Source organism: Lepus europaeus, chromosome 9, assembly GCF_033115175.1.
Source record: "Lepus europaeus isolate LE1 chromosome 9, mLepTim1.pri, whole genome shotgun sequence".
Lineage (NCBI taxonomy): Eukaryota > Metazoa > Chordata > Mammalia > Lagomorpha > Leporidae > Lepus > Lepus europaeus.
In genome coordinates, this window is record NC_084835.1 from 124,891,764 (window position 1) to 124,915,498 (window position 23,735).

Genomic DNA, 23,735 nt, shown 5'->3' on the forward strand with positions numbered 1-23,735 from the left:
GTGGGGTGGCTGGGACCCAGCCCCCAGAGCCTGTGCTGCTGCATCTCAAGTGCATCAGGAGGATGGAGCCAGGACTCAAACCCAGGCACTCGGAAGTGGGGTACAGGCATCTCGAGCAGAATTTAACTGCTGTACCAAACATCTGCCCCATTTTAAAAAATTTATTAACAGCTTTCTTGATACAGTTTACGTGCCATGCAAGTTTCTCACTTCACATGTGCTATTCAGTATTTTCTAGTGTAGTCACTGATGTGTGCAAACATCACTGCAGTCAACCTTGAGACATTTCTGTCACCTCCAAAAGAAACCGTGTGCCCTGTGGGTACTACCCCATCCTGTCATTACTCCCTCTCCTCTTCTCCAAGCCCCAGCATCTAGATTTTAAAGATTTTTGGTAGAATAAACCTACCATGGGATTTACCATTTTAACTACTTGTGAGAGTACTTTTGACTTAATATATGACAAACACTCCTTTTTGTACTTTGAAATTCTAAAGTGAGTAAAGTTTTACATACAAATTACGATTTTTCTAATATTTCTGTTTGGGGAAATGCATGCTATATAATATAACTTATGAAGCCTACCGGTCCACAGTGGCAGTTTGAAGCTGAATGACTATAATTAGGAAAATAGCTTTGATCAGGGCTTGGCTTTGTCTTGTGAGCTTCAAAAGCATCTTTCCTTGGTCATGTGAAAGTGACATTTTGTTCTGTGTACCAGGAATTGTAGTGATGTATTTTTTTAAAGAAAGATTTATTTATTTGAAAGAGGGATATATGTGTGTGTGTGTATCGTATGTATGTATGTGTATATATATATGTATATATATGTGTGTGTGTGTGTGTTGTATATATGTATATATATATGTATATATATATGTATCTATCTATATATATATATATGGGGGGGAAGGGAGAGAGAGATCTTCTATCCAGCTGAGAGGGAGAGGGAGAGGGAGAGAAAGAGAATGAATATCTTCCATCTGGCTGCTTCCCTCCCCAGATGGCCACAATGACCAAGGTTGGCCCAAGCTGAAACCAGGAGCTTTTTCCAGGTCTCCCACGTGGGTGCAGGGGGCCAAGGACTTGAGCCATCCTGTGCTGCTCTTCCAGGTGTACTGGCGGGCAGTTAGATCAGAGTGGAGCTACCAGGACTCCAACCGGCACTTTGGTGGGATTCCAGCGTGGTAGGTGGTGGCTTCACCTGCAGAGCTAGCCCCTGCGGTGATGTATTTGGAAGGTTCTTAGGTTTCCTTGAAGTGAAAATATTTTTATTTCTTTGTAATTGTACCAGTTTAGGATACAAAGTACTTGAAGATAGTTTTGGTAAATTATTACTAGTTGCATAAAAGTGTTCATCTCTGAGTTTGTATTGTGTGGAAGTTTACAAGAGAAAAATTAGATGTGGCTTGAGTATGGCCAGGGAGGGGTGTTGTGTTGTCATTTGTCAGAAGGTGAGTGAGACGTGCACACACACAGCTCACAGCTCACTGGCAGTTCACGCTCAGTCACGTGACATTGCTGTTTCACATGTGGACAGCTGCATACAAGTATTTGTTGGTGTGGCATGCTTCATTTCTGCGTTTAACATTACCTTTGCAGATGAGTGAAGGATGAGAGACACTGGCCATCTCATTTTGTCTATCCATGTCCCTGCCTTTTCTTTCCTTTTTCCAGCAGTGTGGCTGTTGGCCCTGCCTGGAGCCATTTTCAGTGTTATCATTAGTTAAACTATAGTGTTTAAAAAGCCACTCATGCTGAGAGCAGATGGCTATTGTCTCATTATCTGTAAAATATTAGTGTTTCTTAGTAGAAGCAACACAAATTTTTTAAATGCTAGTTTGTTCGCTCTGAGAGTCTATACACAGTTTTCTCTGATTCTTAAACATTTACAATTATAGTGACGACCTAACAATACTTTATTAGTTGTAAAAATGCAGTTTTCTCTTTGCTGTAATGGTTCACAATTGATTAAATTTTTATTTTTTAATTTATTTTAATTTTTTTTTTTTTATTTGTAGGCAGAGAGGGAGAGATGGAGAGATAGCTCCCAGGTGTTAACCAGCTCTTCAGGTTAACTCCCCAGATGCCTGCATCAGCTAGGGCTGGGTGAGGCTGAAAGCAGAAGCCAAGAACTCAGCTCAAGTCTCCCACATGGGTGGCAGGGACCCATCTAACTGGGTCCACTTCCCAAGGTGTGCATTAACCAGAGCCGAAATTAGGAGCATAGCTAGGACTTGAACCCAGGCACTTTCTATAAATGTGGGCTTCTCAAACATTTGGCCTGAAAAGCTTTTTATTTTTTAAAGGTGTAAATTTTTTTTAAAGATAGAGAAAGAGATATTGTTCATCCCGCCCACTGGTTCATATGGCAGCAATGGCTGGAGATGGGCTGATCTGAAGCCAGGAGCCAGGGGCTTCTTCCGGTTCTCCCACGTGGATGCAGGGGTCCAAGCTCTTGGGCTATCTTCTGCTGCTTTCCCAGGTGCTTTAGCAGGGAGCTGGATTGGAAGTGGAGCAGCTTGGGACTCAAACTGGTGCCCATATGGGATGCCGGTGCCACGGGCAGCTGCTTAACCTGCTATTCCACAGTGCTGGCCCCCTAGAAATGGTTTTTAAAAAGCCTTATTTATGGGGCCGGAGCTGTGGCAAAGTGGGTAAAGCCACCACCTGCAGTGCCGGAATTCCATATGGGTGCTGGTTTGAGTCTCAGCTGTTCCACTTCTGATCCAGCTCTCTGCTATGGCTTGGGAAAGCAGTAGAAGATGGTCCAAGTGCTTGGGCCCCTGCACCCATGGGGGAGACCCAGAAGAAGCTCCTGGCTCTTGGCTTTGGATCGGCCCAGCACCGACTGTTGCAGCCATTGGAATGAACCAGTGGATGGGAGACCTCTCTGCTTCTGCCTCTCTGTAACACTGCCTTTCAAATAAATAAATAAATCTTAAAAAAAAAAAAAGCACTAAAGAACTAATACATATTAAATACATACCTGTTGAAGGAGTAAATGATGCTTGAAGCCTTTTAAAAAAAATCAGCTTTATTTATGGCATCGGCACTGTGGCATAACTGCCACCTGTGATGCTGACATCCTATGTACGTGCCAGTTCCACTTGCGATCCAGCTCCCTGCTAATGTGCCTAGGGAAGCAGCAGAGGATGGCCCAAATGCTTGGGTCCCTGAGCCCATGTAGGAGACCTGGATGAAGCTAGTGGCTCCTGGCCAGATGGAATATCTCTTATTCTATCTCCCTCTCTCTTTGTGACTCTGCATTTCAAATAAAATGAATCTTTAAAAAGAAAAAGCCCTATTTATTTATTTGAAAGGCAGAGTGACAGAATCGGTGGGGAGGGGCGGCGGGGAGAGAGCTTCTGTTTACCAGTTGACTCCTCAAATGGCCACAACAGCCAGGACTGGGGCAGGCTGAAGGCGGGAGCCAGGAACTCCATCTGGGTCTCCCAAATGGATAATAGGAACCCAAGCACTTGGGCCATCATCTTCTGTCTTCGCTGAAACATAAGCAGGGAGCTGGATGAGAAGTGGAGCATCCAGGACTCGTAACCAGCGCTCCGGTGTCACAGGTGGCGCTTACATTGTGGTGACCTGCTGCACCACAGTGCAGTCACAACGTTGTGATCCTTCGGGATTTATCTGAATGCTCAGGCCCACAATTTCTTGAAATCAGAGACATTTTCTTAGGGATCTATAAGCATTTCCTTTAAAAGGAATCTGTAGCCATTCAAGTGTAAGAAATTCTTTACACTCAAGAATGGAAATGTTTTACATTTACAGCTAACAGTATGAGCATGAAGAGAGTTGTTAATAAGGAATCTCTCAATTTTTGGCAACTTGAGAATGTGTCCTGAGCTAACTAGCAGAGCAGCTTCAAATTCCTGGATTTGTGTTAACGTAATGTTGACTGTTGTACCCTGAACTCTAATTTAAACATTTCTCACAGTTTATATGTGGCATTGGTGTGACTTCTCATTTCATGCAATTGGTGTATTTTATAGAACATATTAGAAACGTCTAGCTCTAAAATGCATAGTTCACATGGAGGAAATCACTTCTCAGCTCAAGGACCGACTTCTCCTTGTGCCTTTTGCTTGTTTTTGCAACTATCGGCAAGGCGTGTTATGCAGGCAACATTTCTGTACTTAGTTGCTTTGTTTTTCTTTACTGTTTTATTATTTATTTTGTCCTGCTGACACATTACCTGAGAGTTGGTAATTTATAAGGAACAGACTAACTTTGTGGATGTTGGAATTCCAAGATCCAGGTGCTGATGTCTGGGAGGCCTTGTTTCCAAGTGCTCACATGGCAGAAGGCAGAAGGGCAAGGTGCATTTGATGAGGGGTGTGCAGGTTTTTTTTATAGCACTTCTTCCTGTTGCTTTATTTTTTACTTTATTAATATGCAGGCAAAGGGGAAATGTTTTTATTTTCTTAAGATTTTAGTATTAGGCATATTTTAAACTTATTTCTCTCTTTAAAATCAGTGGCTGCTCAGAAATGTCTCTCATCAGAATGGAAACAGTGTAGCTGTTGGATACTTAAGACAAAATGTGAATTTAAGCTAGCTGCTGTATTGACCTCCTCTTCCTTAGATACAGGTGAACCACAGGGCTGCTAGAACGAGTGTGTGGTGGGAAGTTGCTGGTGTTCGGAGTCTCTGGCAGCAGGCAGGTAGCTGGCTGTCCCTGCTCCTCTCAAGATGGCACTCCTGGCTTCCGTATCATCCGTTCTGTCGTCTTTGTTCACATTGTTTTTACTCGGTTCAGAAATATGTTTCCAGAATTATACTTAATTGCTGGAAACGTTGATTTTTCTTGAGTGACAAACCAATTAAGTGTATGTGACACCAGGCAACAAAGACACTTAGGATTCTGTGCTTATCCTGTCTCTGAAAAATCCATTATTCATCATCTTATTGTTTTTAAATACTGAGGTAAAATTTTCAATACAATAGGAAAATTGCTTTGGGAATGGAATAAATTGCGTGCCAGTTGAAAGGCTGCGTTTCTGAAGTGGAGGTTACTAAACATGATGCTGCTGCGCTCATTATCTTCCAGAGCTCATTGTGTGCTCGTCCAGCCTGGAGCTTGATGAGAATGTGACTTCTGCTAAAGTGTGACACTGTCGCCAGCTTGATGAGAAGGACCACGAATCTCATCTTGTTTATTATATTAGAATATATTTTGAATTTTAATTTCGTCTTCTGTAAATATTCATTTTCTCATTGGCTATTTTAAAAGTGATTTTATACAGAGATATAAGAAAAAATAACTTTTTAAGGGAAAATATTATTTGTTTTTAGGCCTGTTACTTCATAGATCATGCAGTTTTTATTTCTTCATTGTAAATTATCTTTGCTCATTTGTGAAAGAAATGAACCAGAAGTGCTTGTTTATTGGTGTGTTTTCCTGTCATGCTGTGTGTATTTCCCTTCACTCTTTCCGGACGGTGCCCAGCATGCGGGCATTCGGACTCAGGCTCTGTCTCCGCATCACTTCCACGGTGTCCTTCCCCGTGGTCTCCGAGTGGAGGCGCCTTCGGCAGCTCTTTCTTGTCCTGGCTTTTGGTCCTGAATGACACGGAGCTTGTCCCATCACTGGGGGTGCGTGGCTGCTGCAGCCAGTGGGAGGAGGGGCAGGGACTGGCATGGTGACAGCACTCCTGGAGTTGGCCTGGTGAGTCAGAGTCAGGGTGAATGGAAGGGATCATGCTTCCTCCAGGTGCTCACCAGGGAGCGGAGTATAAACAGCCTTTATTCTGTGTTTTCCATTTTTTTATTCAAAAGATTGTGGTAAAGTGTACGTACCAGCACTTACCACATGTCGGTGTGGAGTTCAGCAGCTTTAAATGAGTTCACACTGTGCTGACAAACACTGCCGTCCTTCTGCAGACTCCCCATTATCCGCCCCGTCCGGCGCCTGGTATCTCCTTCTGCTCTCCGTGGGTTTGGCGTTTTGGGCACCTCACGCAAGTGGATCCATCCAGCAGTTATCTGTGTCTTTCTGTGTTGTGTCTGATTTCACTCAGCATGATGTTTTAAAGGGTTATGTTGTGGGATGTAGACTGTCCGATTTTCATTTTTAAGGCAAAATAATATTCCTTTGTATGTTTACCCATTTATGTATGGTTTTTTAAAAAAATGTGTATTTATTTGAGAGGCAGAACAGTTCTCCCGGCAGGTACTCTTTTAACGTAATCCATCCAAGTTTGATATGTCCTATTTTTATTTTAATTCACTTAGAAATAGTTTCTGGTTTCCCTGAGACTTCCTCTTTGGTGCTCAGATGATTTAAAAGTGAGATTTCTTTACCCAAAGTATTTGTGGATTTTCAAGAAGTCCTTTTGTTACTGCTCCTTTTTTTTTTTTTTTTTTAAACCCACACTTTCTGTGGTTGTAGTTCTTTTATATGTGTTAGGGTAGTACTGTGGTCCAGGATGTGGTCTGTAGGGTGTACTTGAAGAGTATTTTCTGGTGTTGTTGAATAGAATGTTCTGTAGATCTCAAGAAGTTTACATTAGCTGACAGTGTTGGTTTATATCTTTCAGTTTTTGTCTTTTTTCTATTGGTTATTCAGGGGAAAGTTTTGAAGTATTCAAGCACTATTGTGGATTTGTATATTTCTCCTTCCATTTGTATCAGTTTTATTTCATGTGTTCTGAAGCTCTGGTGGTAGGTACAGACACACTGAGGGGTTTGAGATCTTACTCATTATTTATTATTATTATTTAGTATCTTTTATCCTAGGAAATTATTTTTTAATGTTATCTTTGTCTTAAACTACTTAGCTTTCTTTTGATTAAGTTTGCATTCTTTTTCTCTGCTTTTACTTTTAATCTTTAGTATTATGTGCCATGATAGAGAATGATTTTATATTCCAGTGGAGACATTTTTGATAGTAAAACAAGCTGCTGTCATCAGGTTGGTAGAGGCTGCAGATGCTGAGGAGAATCTTCCATGCACAGGGCAAATCCCCCACCCCCCAAAATAAAGGAATTATATGGCGGAATATTGGTGGTGCCCTGTTGCCGTTGAATTCTCTACAATGTTGCAGTGGGTTCGTTTCTGAGAGGAGCAGCGTGGTGGGGGCAAGAGGCGCGGAGTCAACACACAGACCCCGGGAGTCCGGTGAGAGCAGGCTTGAGGCGAGCAGCCTGCAGACTCGTTTATTACAGTTGGCACAACAGCTTATATAGCCAAGACCAGCCAATCTGGTCAAGGGGCGGTCCATACCCCAACCATCACAGCCTGTTGCCAGGCAGTTTCCACAGCCATCCAATCACAGCCTGTCGCCAGGCAGTTTCAAAGCCATTACTGACTGACTGACGCTCGCTTGCCAGTGGCCACCTTGGCATGGCCTTCTCATTCCACTACAGTTCCCTGCCACCTGTTTCTTGGGAAGCAGCATTGATGGTGACCGCCTGTTTGTTGGAAACAGTGATAATCGTGATGCCTGTTTCTTGGAAGCAGTGTTGTTGGTGGGTTGCCTGTTCCTTGGAAGCAGTGTTGATGGTGGACTGCCTGTTCCTTTGGAAGCAGTGTTGTTGGTGGGCTGTCTGTTCTTGGAAGCAGTGTTGTTGGTGGACTGCCTGTTCCTTGGAAGCAGTGTTGTTGGTGGGCTGTCTGTTCCTTTGGAAGCAGTGTAGATGGTGATGCCTGTTTCTTGGAAGCAGTGTTGTTGGTGGGCTGTCTGTTCCTTGGAAGCAGTGTTGTTGGTGGACTGCCTATTCCTTGGAAGCAGTGTTGTTGGTGGGCTGTCTGTTCCTTGGAAGCAGTGTTGTTGGTGGGCTGTCTGTTCCTTTGGAAGCAGTGTTGTTGGTGGGCTGTCTGTTCCTTTGGAAGCAGTGTAGATGGTGATGCCTGTTTCTTGGAAGCAGTGTTGTTGGTGGGCTGTCTGTTCCTTTGGAAGCAGTGTTGTTGGTGGGCTGTCTGTTCCTTTGGAAGCAGTGTAGATGGTGATGCCTGTTTCTTGGAAGCAGTGTTGTTGGTGGGCTGTCTGTTCCTTAGAAGCAGTGTTGGTGGGCTGCCTGTTTCTTGGAATTACAAGAGGATTGTTGAACTCTAAATGGTATGGTGGTTTTTGAGAAGTTTTTCACTGAATAGAAAGTAAGGGAGTAATAGACAATTAACAGAACTTAGGATCATTTCCTATATGTATCATTATATCAGCTCTGAATACAAACCACGGGACAGGTTCATACTTTTCAGTATAAGCCAACTGTGTTTTATCAAAGTCCCTTGTGCATTTTGACTGATAACTGTGAAGTTGTCTATCACAGGGCATTTAGATGTTATCTGAAGGTGTTACTTTTTTCTGTATTACATTCCAGTTGTACACTGGCCTGTTTTCCCGGCTGGGGAATTTATAGAGAGACTTGTGTAGCTCACAGTTTCGGAGGCTGAAGCTCCAAATGCCACGGTGCTGCCTGTGGTGAGGGCACCGGGCTGTCGCATCCCAGTTGAAGGCATCCTGGCAGGAGCATTTGAGGGAGGGCTCACCTGGGAGGCTGAGGGGCCAGAAGAGCTCACGCTTCCTCCCAGGGGCAGTGCCCTCGCTGACCTGATGAGTTTCCCCCAGACCCCACCTTCAAGGTCCCAACACATGAATGCTGGCAGACTCAAAGCCACATCCGGACTACAGCAAGGTGGTTGTTTGTTTCTGTTGTTGAATACGGTGCACGGTGTTTTGCTGTCTGGGCCTGCGTCCCAGAGCTGCCTCCAGGATTATGTTCACAGCACTTGTAGTGCAGGCTTTCTTTGGCAGCATTTCCCAACTATTTACCTGAGCTAACTGTAATGTGGTCACTCTGAAGTGTTATCCATAGTTGTTTGTCTCAGCTGAATTCAGGCAGCTTAGTTTGAGGGAAAAAAATATGTAATTAGTAAAATTAGGCCTGCTAGGTCCTCAATGAAGCATCTACTGTGACACAAGACTGGCTGACCTGTCTCAGTGCTGTTTCTGCCTCTGACTAGGTACCAGCTCGAAGATGAGTCTGCCCACTTGGATGAAATGCCTCTAATGATGTCTGAAGAAGGCTTTGAGAACGAGGAAGGTGATTACCACACATTACCACGAGCTAGGCTGACGCGAAGAAGGAGAGGCCTGGAGTGGTTTGTCTGTGGCGGATGGAAGTTCCTCTGCACCAGGTTAGTCCCCGTTGCTACCCCATTTCCTTACACACACAGCTTAGCTCCCAGGACGTTTATCAGCGAGGCTGGTGTAAAGCCAAGGAGGCCGTCAACGAGGTCACGGAGGGCACTAAGTGCATTAGTCAGAATCAGACAGTGCCGGTCCAAGAGGAAGGGGAAGCCAGAGTCGTTATTTTATGGGAAGTTTTAAGTGGTGAAAAGCTGGAGGAAATTAGTGATTTTCTAGTTAGTGCCTAGTAGAATTCGGGCCACTGTTTCAATATTTATAGATGATGTTCCCTTGTTACTCAAAGTGGTAGATTTTGGACCTGTAAGATGCAGTTTAATAACACTAATGATGTGTATGTGACTTGGAATAGGCCTCTTCTGTTGATGTAACTACCTGGATAGCAAGGTAAGAATTCCTCATGCTTGAGACAAATTCCCTGGTGGTTGAGGTACACTGGTGTGGTCTGCCTTTGACTCCATTCTGCCCAAGAAGGCTCACTGTGCCCTGGGTGCCTCCCCAGTGACAGGCAGGGAGACACGCAGGGGAGCGAGGCCTCGGGACTTGGCCAGAGGATATCGAAACAATATCTTTCTGTTGTTCCAGACTGATGGTAGAACCTTTGTTGCTACTGTGAATTTTATTTATTTTTTATTTTTGACAGGCAGAGTGGACAGTGAGACAGAGAGAAAGGTCTTCCTTTTGCCGTTGGTTCACCCTCCAATGGCCGCCACGGCCGGTGCGCTGCGGCTGGCGCACCGCGCTGTTCCGAAGGCAGGAGCCAGGTGCTTATCCTGGTCTCCCATGGGGTGCAGGGCCCAAGCACTTGGGCCATCCTCCACTGCACTCCCTGGCCACAGCAGAGAGCTGGCCTGGAAGAGGGGCAACCGGGACAGAATCCGGCGCCCCGACCGGGACTAGAACCCGGTGTGCCGGCACCGCAAGGCGGAGGATTAGCCTGTTGAGCCACGGCGCCGGTCGCTACTGTGAATTTATATCCCTTTGTCCGTAAAAGCAAAGTAAATACCTGCAGAAAAGTATCTTCTCCATCGTCCTTTGCGTTATCAATTTAGAAGTCTACAAAAAGATGGCCTTACACCTGATCTGATTTCTGGTCCTCTCACAGGGTGGCATTTCCCTGTTGTGTGGAACGGGAGGAGTTCTGAGGAGTCAGCTGGAGACTGGCTGCACAGGAATCAGGGGCTGAGACTGAGCAAGGTTGAGTTCTTGTCCTGCTCAGCTTGTAACCCAATGCAACCTTCATCTGGTGTAAGCTTCATGTGAAGCAGACGTCTCATGGCTAAGCAGTGTCTGAGAAATTCTGATAGTGATAGTAACTGCTAAGTGTTTTGAATTATTGAAAGGATTTTCTAGGTTACGTAGCCAAAATACCCAGAGTGTTCTTTCTGGGAATTTTTTTTTAAAGATTTATTTATTTGTTTGAAAGGCAGAGTTATTGAGAGAGAAGGAAAGATAGAGAGAGAGATGGGTCTTCCATCTACTGGTTCACTGCCCAGATGGCTGCAACAGCCACAGCTGGGCCAGGCAGAAGCCGGGAGCTTCCATGTGGGTGGCAGGGGCCCAAACACTTGGGCCATCGGCAAGGAGCTGGGTTAGAAGTGGAGCAGCCAGATCATGAACCAGTGTCTACCTGGGGTGCTGGTGTCACAGGCGTTACCCACCCTGCCATAGCACTGGCCCTAACTTCTGATCTTACCTTTATTTTCTTACTCATATTTCCTTTGAGTTTAATTTCCAGTCCTTTTTGTAGCTTGCTGAGGTGAATGTTAAGATCACCAGTTGTTAGAGCTTTAGTAGGGCTTGTCTGCCTCCAGCTCAAGTGGATGTTGAAACTGATGCCTTGGGGCCGGCATTGTGGTGCAGCGGGTTAGAAGTGCTGGCATCCCATATAAGCGCCGGTTCTAGTCCCGGCTACTCCTCTTCCGATCCAGCTCTCTGCTGTGGCCTGGGAAAGCAGTAGAAGATGGCCCAAGTCCTTGGGCCCCTGTACCCAAGTGGGAGACTTGAAAGAAGTTCCTGGCTCCTGGCTTTGGATTGGCGCGGCTCCAGCCGTTACGGCCATCTGGGGAGTGAACCAGCAGATGGAAGACCACTTTCTCTCTTTCTCTGCCTCTCCTCTCTCTGTGTAGCTCTGACTGTCAAATAAATAAATAAATCTTAAAAAAAAAAAAAAAAAAAAAACTCTAATGCCTTGATATTAACAGCTGGTAGACTAAGGTTGGAGAGTTGATCTAACCATACGTCTCGGAGGGAGGGCCAGTGGAGGTCACTGGGGGTGGTTCCTGCAAGAAGTTGATCTTTGGAGTTCAAATTTAGACTAGGTCCTTTGCACCTGCCATGACCAGTCTCCACGAGACCTAGGACTCGAGCTGTTGGATCCTGAACTGTGACCTCCGAACTGTAAACTGAAAAAAGCTTTTCAGTTTGTTGGGTATTTTAGTTAACGTAACAAGAAGTGACTAATATACCAACTTTCTCCCATTTTCTTACCTAAAAACAGCTAAAAAAAAAAAAAAACCAAAAAAACAAAAAAATCAGGGGTGGGCATTTAGCTTACTGAGTTCCTCCCAGCCTCATCTTGGCTCAGTTCTGGCTGCTATAGGCATTTGCAGAGTGAACCACCAGATGTGAACTCTCTCTGTTTATCTCTGTCTTTTATTCTGCCTCTCAAATAACTAAAGATGTAATTAAGTTTCAACAAATGAGCGTATGTCAAAAAGTTTGTGGAAAATGGAGTTAAAAGATAAATTTATTTTGGTACAAAATAATTTGGAATCCATGCATTTTTTCATGATAGTCATTTCCATGAACTTTTGAAACTCTCTTCAAACAGTATTTCATTATCATTCAGTTAAAAATACTTTCTAATTTACATGACATCCTGCTTCAGTACATGTTCAATTTACCACTATATTGCTTAGTTTCCAAACAATTTTGATTTTTTAGTTACCTTTTTACAGTTGATTTCTGTTTTAATTTATTATGGCCAGACAACACAATTGGCCCTCTCTGTCCACAGATTCTACCAATGTGGATTGAAAATATTTAGGAAAAAAGTACAGAGATTTTTCTTGCCCTTATTTCTAAAGCAATATAGTGTTAACAACTATTTGCATCGCGTGTTCGTTGTATGGGGATTGTAGGTAACGCAGAGGTGATTTAAAGTATATAAGAGGATGTATGTAGGTCGTGTCACGTACTGTGCCTTGTATGGGGGACTTGACCTGCCTGTTTTTGTATCCCCAGGGATGGAAGGAGTGTCGAATGTGTGTGTTCTGGAACCTATCCCCTGTGGATACTGAGAGATGACTGTACTTACAACTTAAGAGAAAAATTTTCTTTCATCTTTGTAGTGTGTTGAGGTTTGCTTTATGGACAACTTGCAGAAAATTTTGCACATCTAAAAATAATTGGGGGTTTTTGATTATTGAGTGCATTGCCCAGCATGTTACTGAAGTCACGTTTGTTAATTATGTTCATAGTTTGCTTGTTTACCAGATTTGGGTTCGTTTCTGAGCATCATTATGAATGCGTCTACTTTCTTTGATTTTGTCAGTTTTCAAGAGATGTATGTATATATTTAAAATTAATTTTCACTTTATTTGAAAGGCAGAGAGAGAGAGAGAGAGAGAATTCATCGAACTATCTTTCATCTACTGGTTCATTCTCTAAATGCTTGCAACAGCTGGACCTGGGCCAGGCCAAAGTCAGGAGCCCAGAGCTCCTTCCTGGTTTCCTACATGTTCTCTTTAAAAAAAAATTTTATTAGCAGTAATTTTACATGTTTATGGGACAGTTTTTTTTTTTTTTTAGCTATTTTAATACATGTGTAGTAGTAATAGTCCATTTTATTTATAATTTGCATTTTCCTAATGACAGGTGAGGATGAACATCCTAACTTGCCACTCAGAGATCCTTATCACTGAATGTCTTTGTGTGAGACCATTGTTGAAAGCACATATTGGCTGGCGCCGCGGCTCACTAGGCTAATCCTCCGCCTTGCGGCACCGGCACACCAGATGCTAGTCCCGGTCGGGGCACCGATCCTGTCCCGGTTGCCCCTCTTCCAGGCCAGCTCTCTGCTGTGACCAGGGAGTGCAGTGGAGGATGGCCCAAGTGCTTGGGCCCTGCACCCCATGGGAGACCAGGAGAAGCACCTGGCTACTGCCATCGGATCAGCGCGGTGTGCCAGCCGCAGTGCGCCAGCTGCGGCGGCCATTGGAGGGTGAACCAACGGCAAAGGAAGACCTTTCTCTCTGTCTCTCTCTCTCTCTCTCACTGTCCACTCTGCCTGTCAAAAAAAAAAAAAAAAAAAAAAAGAAAGCACATATTATAGTAAACACATGAATTTTTTTCCCCATACATATAAAAGTTATGCTTACAGTATATGTTGGCTACTAGGCATGCAGTACATGCCTTAATTTAAAAATAGTTGATAGCTAAAAGAGGCCAACAGAATGTCATAATGTTGCTTGTTGGAAGGTCTTGCCTCGGTTGATGGCTGCTGACTGGTTAGGGTGCTGGTTGCTGAAGGTTGGGGTGGCTGTGGCAATTTCTAAACCTAAGACAGAAGTGAAGCTCACCAAATCAGCTGACTCCTCCTTTTAGGAAAGATTTCTGTGTGGCCTGCCTTATTGTTTGACCTCATTTTACCTCCAGTAGAACTTCTCTCAAAGTTGGAATCAGTTCTCTCAAATGCTACCATGCTTTGTCAACTAAGTTTAGATAACATCCTAAATCCTTGATGGTTGTTTGAACAGTGTTTACATCATTTTCGCCAGGAAACATCCCCATCTCAGAGAGCCCTCTTCTGTGCTCATCTGTGCTCTTCATCTGTTTTAAGTTTTGTCATGAGATTGCAGCAAATCAGCCACATCTTCAAGCTCCACTCTAGTTCTTGTTGTCTTGGTATTCCCGCTCCATTTGTGGTGGCTTCCTCCACTCAAGTCCGGAGTCCCTCAGAGTCCATGTGAGGATCGGAGTCAGTTTCTGTGAAGCTCCTGTGGATGTTGACGGCCTCCCATGAGTCGTGAAGTTCTTCATGGCGTCTAGAATGGTGCGTCCTTGCCAGGTGTTTCAGCTTGCTTTGCCTAGATCCTTTAGAGGAATCACCATCTTTGTGTTACAAAATCTCTTCTTAAATATTGAGACTTGAAAGTCAAAACTACTCTCTGATGCCCAGACTGTGGAGTAGATGTTGTGCTAGCAGGCATGACCCACAGCCTTCGGCATCTCCTGGTCTTCTGGACGAGCAGTGGTGTTCTGAGAGGCATCTTGTTTTGTGAGCAGTGGGTCTCAACCGTGGGCTTCACCTCTTCAGCAGACCTCGTGGTGAAGACAGGTGCTGTCTCAGGCTCTGGGTGCCATCTGCGGACGCAGGCAGAGGAGGTCTAGTTGAGTTCTTCAGTGCCCTGAGGTTTCTCAAGTGGTGGCTGGGCACTGGCTTCATCTTAAAGACACCCGCTGCGTTACCCCTGATGAGGGCCGGGCTGTTCTTGGAAGCATGGAAGCCAGCCATTGTCTCTTCCTCTTTAGCTAGGAGAGTACTAGATGGCATTTTCTTCCAGTAGAGAGTTGTTTTGTTTACACTGAAAGTCTGTTTGTTGTATTGTGTTGCCTCTTCACCCATTATCCTAGCAGGACCTTCCGCAGAGCTTCCGGTACTTCTGCGTCAGTACTTGCTGCTTCTCCCTTGCCGTGTTAAGTCACGGAGATGGCTTCTTTCCTTAAAACGCATGAAGTGGCCTCTGTTGCCTCCACAGACTTCTACAGCTTCCTCACCTTTTTTTTTTTCTTTCTTTCTTTCTTTTCTTTTTTTTTTTTTTTTGACAGGCAGAGTGGACAGTGAGAGAGACAGAAAGGTCTTCCTTTTGCCGTTGGTTCACCCTCCAGTGGCCTCCATGGCCGGTGCACTGCGCTGATCTGAAGTCAGGAGCCAGGTGCTTCTCCTGGTCTCCCATGCGGGTGCAGGGCCCAAGAACTTGGGCCATCCTCCACTGCACTCCTGGGCCACAGCAGAGAGCTGGACTGGAAGAGGGGCAACCAGGACAGAATCCAGTGCCCCGACACCGGGACTAGAACCCGGTGTGCCAGCGCTTCAGGCGGAGGATTAGCCTATTGAGCCGCAGTGCCAGCCATCCTCACCTTTCTTACCCTGCAGAGAACTGAAGACAGGTAGGGTCCTGTCCTGGGTTAGGCTTTGGCTTGAGGGACTGTTGTGGCTGGTTTGGTCTTTTGTCCGGACCACTAGACTTTCTTCCTATCTGCACTAAGGCTGTTTTCTGATCATTCTTGCATTTGCTGGAGTAGCACTTTTACTTTGTTTCAAGAACTTGTCTGTTGCAATCATAACTTCGTTGCCACGAACCTTCACTTTGTAACACCACATTATTGACAACATGCAATAGAATGTTTGCCTGTGTGTGGTTTGCAGTTGTTCTGTTCTGTCACTTGTCTTTCGTCCTTTGAAAGTGTCCATGGCAGATCCAAAGGTTTTAATTTTGTGAGGTGCAGTTTGTGGCTCCTTGTGAGGATTATGCTTATGGTGGCACATCTAAGAATTTTTAAAAAATTTATACATTTCTTTTTCCTTTTTTATTAAATATTTTTTATTTGTTTACTTGAAAGGCAGAGTGATGAAGAGAGAAAAAAGAGAGAGAGAGAGAGAAAGAGCTCTTCCATCCACTGGTTCACTCCCCAAATGGCCGCAACAGCTGGGGCTGGGCCAGGCCAAAGCCAGGAGCCAAGAGCTGCATCCTGGTCTCCCGTGTGGACGCAGGATCCCATGTACTTGGGCTGTCTTCTTTTGCATTTCCAGGCCATTAGCAGGGAGTTGGATTGTAAGTAGAGCAATGGTATTCGAACTGGTGCCCGTATGGAATGCTGGTGTTGCAGGCAGCAGCTTAGCTTACTTTGCCATAACACCAGCCCCACCTCTAAGAATTTTACTAAGTTCAAAGTATCAACGATTTCTTCAAAAAGTTTTATAGTTGTAAATGTTACATTAGGATTTTTAAAGGTTAATTTTTATATAAGGTAGGAGGTTGAGGTTCATTTTTTGACAGTGTGTGTCCAAATGTTCCAGGCCCGTTTTTTGTGAAGACTCCTTCTGCCACTGAATTGTTCTTGTGCCTGTGCCAGCCGTGGGCTGTATGTGAGCGGAACCTCTCTGGGTCTCCTGTCCTCTCCTGTGGTCTGTGTCTTCCCTGCCAGTACCACACAGCCTGGGCTGTTGTGTCTTCATTGGAAGTCGTAAATGGGGTGGACCGCGCTCTCCTACTTCCTCTTCTTTTCCAAAATTCTCTTAGCCATTCTAGTTCCTTTGCCTTTCCGTGGAAAGTTTAGAATAATCTTGTCCATATCCACCAGATTCCTGGTGAGAATTTGACTGGAATTGTTGATACTGTCTGTTACTGTGTATGGGAATTGGTTCTTTATGAGGTTGTCATCTTCATCATGATCTAGGGCCCCCTCCTCCTTTTAGATAAGCTTTGATCTCTTATCAGCATTTTGTAGGTGTCAGTATGCAAATGTTCTTTTTGCTCCTAAGTATTTCATTGTTTTGAGTGGTTGTAGGTAGTGTGACATTTTCAGTTTTTGGCCAGTGTATAAAAATACTGTTAGTTTTTGTGTATCTTGTATCCTGTAATGTTGTGAACTCAGGTTCTGTTTTTCTTTTTTTAAAGACTTATTTTAGGTGTTTGAAAGGCAGCATGATACAGACAGGGAGAGACAGAGATCTTCCATCCTCTGTTTCATTCCCTCAAATGACTTTAACAGCTGAGGCTGGGCCAGGCTGAAGTCAGGAGCCTGGAACTCCCAACTGGGTCTCCCATGTTAAGTGACAGGGACCAATGTACTTGGGCCATCTTTCACTGCTTTCCTAGGCAGATTAGCAGGGACTGGATTGGAAGTGGAGCAGCCAAGGCTTGAACTGGCAGTCAGATATGAGATGGCATCATTGCAGGTGGCAGCTTAGCCTGCTGTGCCACAGGTCTGGCCTTAGTGCTGAGTGTTTTATAGATTCTTTGGGATTTCCTGCACAGTCATGTCCCCTGTAAGCAGCGGTGGTTTCAAATCCTCCTTTTTGCTTTGCCTGCCTTTTCTCCTCTGGCCTCATGGAGCTGCCTGGAACACAGTGCTGTGTGGAAAAAGGAGTGACGGGTGCCTCCCCTCGTCTGTGTTCCGGTGGGGAAGCTCTTGATATTTCACTACGGCGTGTGGGGTTCCTCATCTGAATGTATCTTGTATTCAGCAGACGTTGGTGGGAGGGTTGGTGCGATAATGACGATGCTGCTATAACTGAAGACTCAGGATGGTGTTTCAGGACTGTCAGGAGGTGTGTGTATGGGTAGGTGAACACTCAGGATGGTGTTTCAGCACTGTCAGGAGGTTCGTTGTCAGGTCTGTGAACACTCATAGAGGGTGGTGTTTCAGCACTGTCAGGAGGTGTGTGTACAGGTCTGTGAAGAAAGGAAAAGAAAGCCTTTGAAAGAGAATGGTTTTGGGTGTAAAATAGCATTCTTTTTAGTGGAGGTAGAGTAGAATAATGATCAAGAGGACGACTTTGCCTCTTATGAGAATGTGGGTCATTTGAGTGAAGACCTGGTTGGGACACAGAGATGGACGGAACAAAATGGGAACATTTGGTCATCCTTGGTAAAGATCATCCGAGATCAGCAACGACTGCTCGACAGTCCTGAATTTGTAGTGAACTTGGCGTAGCCTACGGCTGTTTACCCCAGGGAAGAGCCTGAGCAGTGACCGGGCCGGCTGTAGTGTGTGGGTGGGGAGTCATGGTTGAGGGTGAGTTCTGGGATTGTGGTGGGCAGGGGCTTTTTGGGTAGTGTTTCTGTACCTGTTAGCACTACCTCGGTGTTGGGGACATTGGCGGAGCTCTGGGACACACCTGGATGTGTCCTTGTGTCTCATCTGCGCGCGCTGTGCCTGGCAGGCTTTGGTCAGTCTGTGAATGACTTCCTGCCTCACCTCCCGCTCGCCTTGTTCAGGTGCTGTCTGAGGCAGTGGGACATCGCTGCAGAGTGTAAACAGTGTACCTCAGGGAATCGCACTGTCTGTTTAGCAGCTAGATGGGTCTGTGTTTATGAATTTTCAGTTTTGAGGTTTGCCACTTTATTTCCTAAATACCAAGCATTATAAAATTCTGTGTTAATGACTTTAGATGGTAGTTGAAAGAGTAGAAAATACGTAAAAATAGTTTAATTTTAGGAAGCAAGTGTTTGTGAATGTTGCAGTAAATGTAGATTGTAACTGAGTTGTAAAGATTTCGATGCATTTCTGTTTGTAGATTCTGTGAGTAGTAAGAGTTATTTGAAAATTATTCTTGCCTAAAAATATTGTTATCTTCTTGAAAGACAGAGATGGAAGAGACTGACAGAGATCTTCCACCTGCTGATTCAGTCCTAAAATGTGTGCAAGCACTGGCTGTGGGTCAGGCCAAAGCCAGGAGCCCAGAGCCCAATCCAGGTCTCCCATGGGAGTGGCAGGGCCCCAGCTGCGTGAGTCAGCCTCTGCTGCCTCCCAGGAAGCAGAGGGGACGCACACCTGGGCACTGAGACAGGATGTGAGTGTCCCAGTGCTGTCCTGATTGCTGTGCCAGAGCCCGCCTCCAGTGTCAGTGTGCGGAACTTCGTAGACTGAATAGGCTTTAATTTCTTTATACCTTAAGACTTTCTGATTTTTATTACTTGGTAAAAGTTCCAGCTTGGGTACTTTTTTTTTTTTTAATTTTATTTGAATGGCAGAGTTACAGAGAGGCAGAGGCAGAGGCTGAGGGAAAGAGAGAGAGAGAGAGAGAGAGAGAGAGATACCTTCCATCCACTGGTTTACACCATAGATGGCCGCAATGGCCAGAGCTAAGCCAATTTGAAGCCAGGAACTTCTTCTGGGTCTCCCACGTGGGTGCAGGGGCCCAAGCACTTGGGCCATCTTCTACAGCTTTCCCAGGCCATAGCAGAGAGCTGGATTGGAAGTGGAGAAGCTGGGACTCGAACCAGCGCACACATGGGATGCCAGCACTGCAGGCGGCAGCTTTACCTGCTAGGCCATAGCGCCAGCTCCAGCTTGGGCACTTTGGAAAAATGTCCTGGAATGTATCTTTTTAAACTTTTAGCTCCTTTCATACAAAGCCGAATCCACCTTTCTGTAAGCTGTGAGTCACATTGCTGTGTAATTCTCTGATCTGGGCTCATGTTACTTCTTATCAAAAGGCATTTTGTCTCCGGGAAAGTGGAAGCTTTGCATAGCACTTCCATATGGGAGATCAGATGGGATTGTCCTTTAGAGCACTGGGGGGTGGCAGCAGGAGGAAGCAAAGGCACGATTATGAGATAGAAAAATTGTCTAGCTTTGGGAGGCAGGAGAAGGAGGCTATCTAAATTTTAGGAGCTGTTAATTATGGCTGGTTAAAATTTTAGAAGACAGGATCTTGACATAGGAAAATGCTTTATTTACTTGAGAGTGCTACTTTGCTTATACAGACATTTGTGAAAAGCTACTAATCTAAAACATTTTGAGGAAAAGGATAATTTGTGCACGATTGGATTTAGTTTCAGTTGAACCTGACAGTGTCAGACAATTTATATGTAAGAAGAGAAGGGATGTGGTTTTCTGAACAATCATTAGTTTAGAAAATGTTCAGCATACATGAAAGTGTTATTAAGTAGAACTTTGTTAGCCGGCGCCGTGGCTCGCTAGGCTAATCCTCTGCCTGTGGCGCCAGCACACCGGGTTCTAGTCCCGGTCGGGGGACCGGATTCTGTCCCGGTTGCCCCTCTTCCAGGCCAGCTCTCTGCTGTGGCCTGGGAGTGCAGTGGAGGATGGCCCAAGTGCTTGGGCCCTGCACCCCATGGGAGACGAGGAGGAAGCATCTGGCTCCTGGCTCGGATCAGCACAGTGCGCCGGCAGCAGCGGCCATTGGAAGGTGAACCAACGGGGGAAAAAAAGAAGACCTTTCTCTCTGTCTCTCTCTCTCTCAATGTCCACTCTGCCTGTCAAAAAAAAAAAAAAAAAAAAAGTAGAACTTTGTTATTTTCTTCCAAGGACCTTCCTTTGTCCCCCTCTGGTTTTTCAGTTTTGCCAGTGTTTTGCCGGTTACTTTGTCCCCCTCCGGTTTTCAGTTTTGCCAGTGTTTTGCAGGTTACTTTGTCCCCCTCTGGTTTTCAGTTTTGCCAGTGTTTTACAGGTTACTTTGCTCTCAACAGCTCCGTCTGTTTTCCTCATTAGCGCTGCTTCAGTCAGGCATATGCATACTTATGTTACAGTGTTTTCTCTCCTCCTTCCTTCCATCCATTCCCCTTCACTCCCAGCTCCCTCCCTTCCTCTCTCCCTTCTTTCCTTTTAAGGATTATTTCATTTTATTTGAAAGGCAGTATTACAGAGAGATGGAGAGATCCTCCATCTGCTGGTTCACTCCCCAAATGGCCACAGGGACTGGGACTGTGCCAGGACAAAAACAGGAGTCTGGAACTCCATCCAAGTCTCCCACGTGGGTGGCAGGGGCCCAGACACTTGGGCCATCTTCCACTGCTTTCCCAGGTGCATTAGCAGGGAGCTGGATCAATATGAGCAGCTGGGACTTGGACCGGTGCTCATTTGGGATGGCTTGTCACTGGCAGAGGCTTAACCGCCTGCGCCACAATTCTGGGGCCCCTGCAGTATTTTTGGGTTTTATCTCTGGGCTTTCTGCCCACCCCCCCCCCCCCTTTTTTTAAAATTTTTGACAGGCAGAGTGGACAGTAGAGGGAGACAGAAAGGTCTTCCTTTTTGCCGTTGGTTCACCCTCCAATGGCCGCCACGGTAGGCGCACCGCGCTGTTCCGATGGCAGGAGCCAGGTGCTTATCCTGGTCTCCCATGGGGTGCAGGGCCCAAGGACTTGGGCCATCCTCCACTGCACTCCCAGGCCACAGCAGAGAGCTGGCCTGGAAGAGGGGCAACCGGGACAGGATCGGTGCCCCGACCGGGACTAGAACCCGGTGTGCCGGCGCCGCAAGGCGGAGGATTAGCCTACTGAGCCACGGCGCCGGCTCTTTCTGCCCTTTGATGTTAGCATGAAAGTTGTCTCTGTTCCCCTCTGATCGTACTTCATGTCTGTATGTTCCAGTAACAGTTGCAGGGGAGCCCAGCCTCTGACCTCCAGCCCACTGTGGGTGTCTCCGTCCACTCACACTTGTGAAGCTGCCTGCAGCTTGTTGGTGGCTCCCTCACCGCTGCTTGATTCTCTCCGTACCCAGAGAACTCTCATTTGTTAAAAGGTGTTAGTATTGGCCGGCGCTGTGGCTTAATAGGCTAATCCTCCGCCTTGCAGCGCCGGCACACCAGGTTCTAGTCCCAGTCGGGGCACCGGATTCTGTCCCAGTTGCCCCTCTTCCAGTCCAGCTCTCTGCTGTGGCCTGGGAAGCAGTGGAGGATGGCCCAAGTGCTTGGGCCCTGCACCCCACGGGAGACCAGGAGAAGCACCTGGCTCCTGGCTTCGGATCAGCGTGATGCGCTGGCCGCAGCGGCCATTGGAGGGTGAACCAGCGGCAAAAAGGAAGACCTTTCTCTCTGTCTCTCTCTCTCACTATCCACTCTGCCTGTCAATAAATAAATAAATAAATAAATAAATAAAAAGGTATTAGTATCAAAGTAATGTGAATAGCTTTATCATATCATGGAAGTCTAAGACTTACATTTATGTGTGTGTAAGGTTCTAGAGGAAGAAGGAATAAGATGTAGAGTGGTAGTGTTTTGTTGGCGTGAGGCTGATCCCAGTGAGGCCTGGGTCCCTGCAGCTGCTGAGTGCGGCTGCGGCTCTGTTGCGGCTGTGATCGCGGTGCCCGGGCGCCGCTGGTGCAGTGGTTTTGCACTTACAGTGTCTGTTGTGAAGTACGTGTTGTGTCAGATACACTCGAAGTTCCCCATGTCCTGGGTTTTGTGTGTATTTTTTTCAGATACTTAGCCTTGCCTGTCCACTATTGTGTCTTAAACTTGTTTGACTTTTGTGAATTAAAACATCAGGTTAGATAAGTACATATCACAGAACCACAATTCATGTCTGGATACACCCCTGAGGAGTCGTTGCTGTCTTTGGTGTGCTGAAGAGGGGTGTGTACACAGAGGGCAGGTGTTTCCCCTGTGGGACCTGCTCGTGGTGACTTCTGCGTGTGGCAGTGCTGTTCGGAGCCAGCTACGAGTGATGGGAATAGCCTGCCTCGGAGGCTGAGATACGCTAGTGTGAGGGAGGAGCCAGGACTCCAATTTCATGTAATCTTAATTGCTGAAAATTCAATAGCCACGTGTGCAGTGGCTGCTCTGTGCGATGTCTGGGAGTGGGTGCTGTGTGCCGAGTGGTGCTGTGTGCCGAGTGGGTAGGATGGGATGCTGGGAGCAGGGAAGGCCTGCTCTGTGCCAGGTGCCATGCTGGCTCTCATGCTGTGCACAGAAGTGGCAACAAAGGCCACCTCCCTGCACTTCTGTCTGGAAAGGACGTCAAGTCCGTGTGTTTCCCATGGAGTCGTGTTGCCTGCTGATAAATTGTGTATCTGCGTGAGCTGTTAGTTGGCCAGGCACTGTGCTGTGCACACGGCTGACAAAGGCCTTGCACACAGCGAGAGCTGGCCACTGCTGATGTGGCAGTAGGAGTGCCGTGGCACCCAGGGTCCAGGCTCTACACCGAACTGCGCCATGGACAGTTGTTCATTCTTAGAAAAGTCCCTTTCTCGTCTGGCCTCCAGTTTTCTCTATCACATGTGGGGGTTGGTGTGGGGGTGGTGCAGTTGGGGGGTCTGAGATGGTGATTAAGTCTGAAGTTTAAGAACGAATCCCCTGGTGGGCCGGCCCTGGGCGCAGTGGGTTAATGTCTTGACCTGAAGTGCCGGCATCCCACGTGGATGCCAGTTTGAGTCCCGGCTGCTCCACTTCCGATCCAGCTCTCTGCTGTGGCCTGGGATAGCAGTGGAAGATGGCCCAAATCCTTGGGCCCCGGCACCCATGTGGGAGACCTGGAAGAAGCTCCTGGCTTCAGAGCGGCACAGCTCCAGCCATTGCAGCCATCTGGGGAGTGAACCATTGGGTGGAAGACCCCTCTCTCTGTCTCTACCTCTCTCTGTAACTCTGTCTTTCAAATAAATAAAATAAATCTGAAAAAAGAAAGAAAGAATCCCCAGATACTTGTAGCACATGACACTAGGAGTGTATGCTGTAAGCAGATAAAGGTTGATAATTTAGGGCCGAGGTGTGTGGTGAGGGGCACGGCATGGGAGGAGCCCAGGAGAGCCCTCAGCTACAGTCTGCGCGGGCACAGGAGGGAGAGGGCCTGTGTGGAGGTCCAGGTTTCACAGTGGGAGCAATAGCAAGGTAAGCCTGGTCATCGTGTCCTGTTTGTTTGAAGCCTTATTTAATGTTTGCTCCATTTAAGCATAAGCAAGATCAAATATCCACTCTTCATTGATATGTGTTTGACCACTCTGCTCCCCTCCCCCACCAAAAGCGGCCATAATGGAGATTCTCTGGAGATCTCCACTAACTTCAGCCATGCCCTGGCTTGTAGCTGTTGGGTCCTTGAAAGCA

General features: G+C 46.2%; 1 protein-coding gene across 1 annotated transcript in view; it reads left to right on the forward strand.

The window, feature by feature from the left end:
* ATP9B (ATPase phospholipid transporting 9B (putative)) overlaps positions 1 to 23,735 on the forward strand; it is a 259,712-nt gene that overhangs the window by 12,163 nt on the left and 223,814 nt on the right. The window contains 1 exon segment of the mRNA XM_062201824.1: positions 8,983 to 9,156. Coding sequence (XP_062057808.1) covers positions 8,983 to 9,156 — 174 coding nt within the window.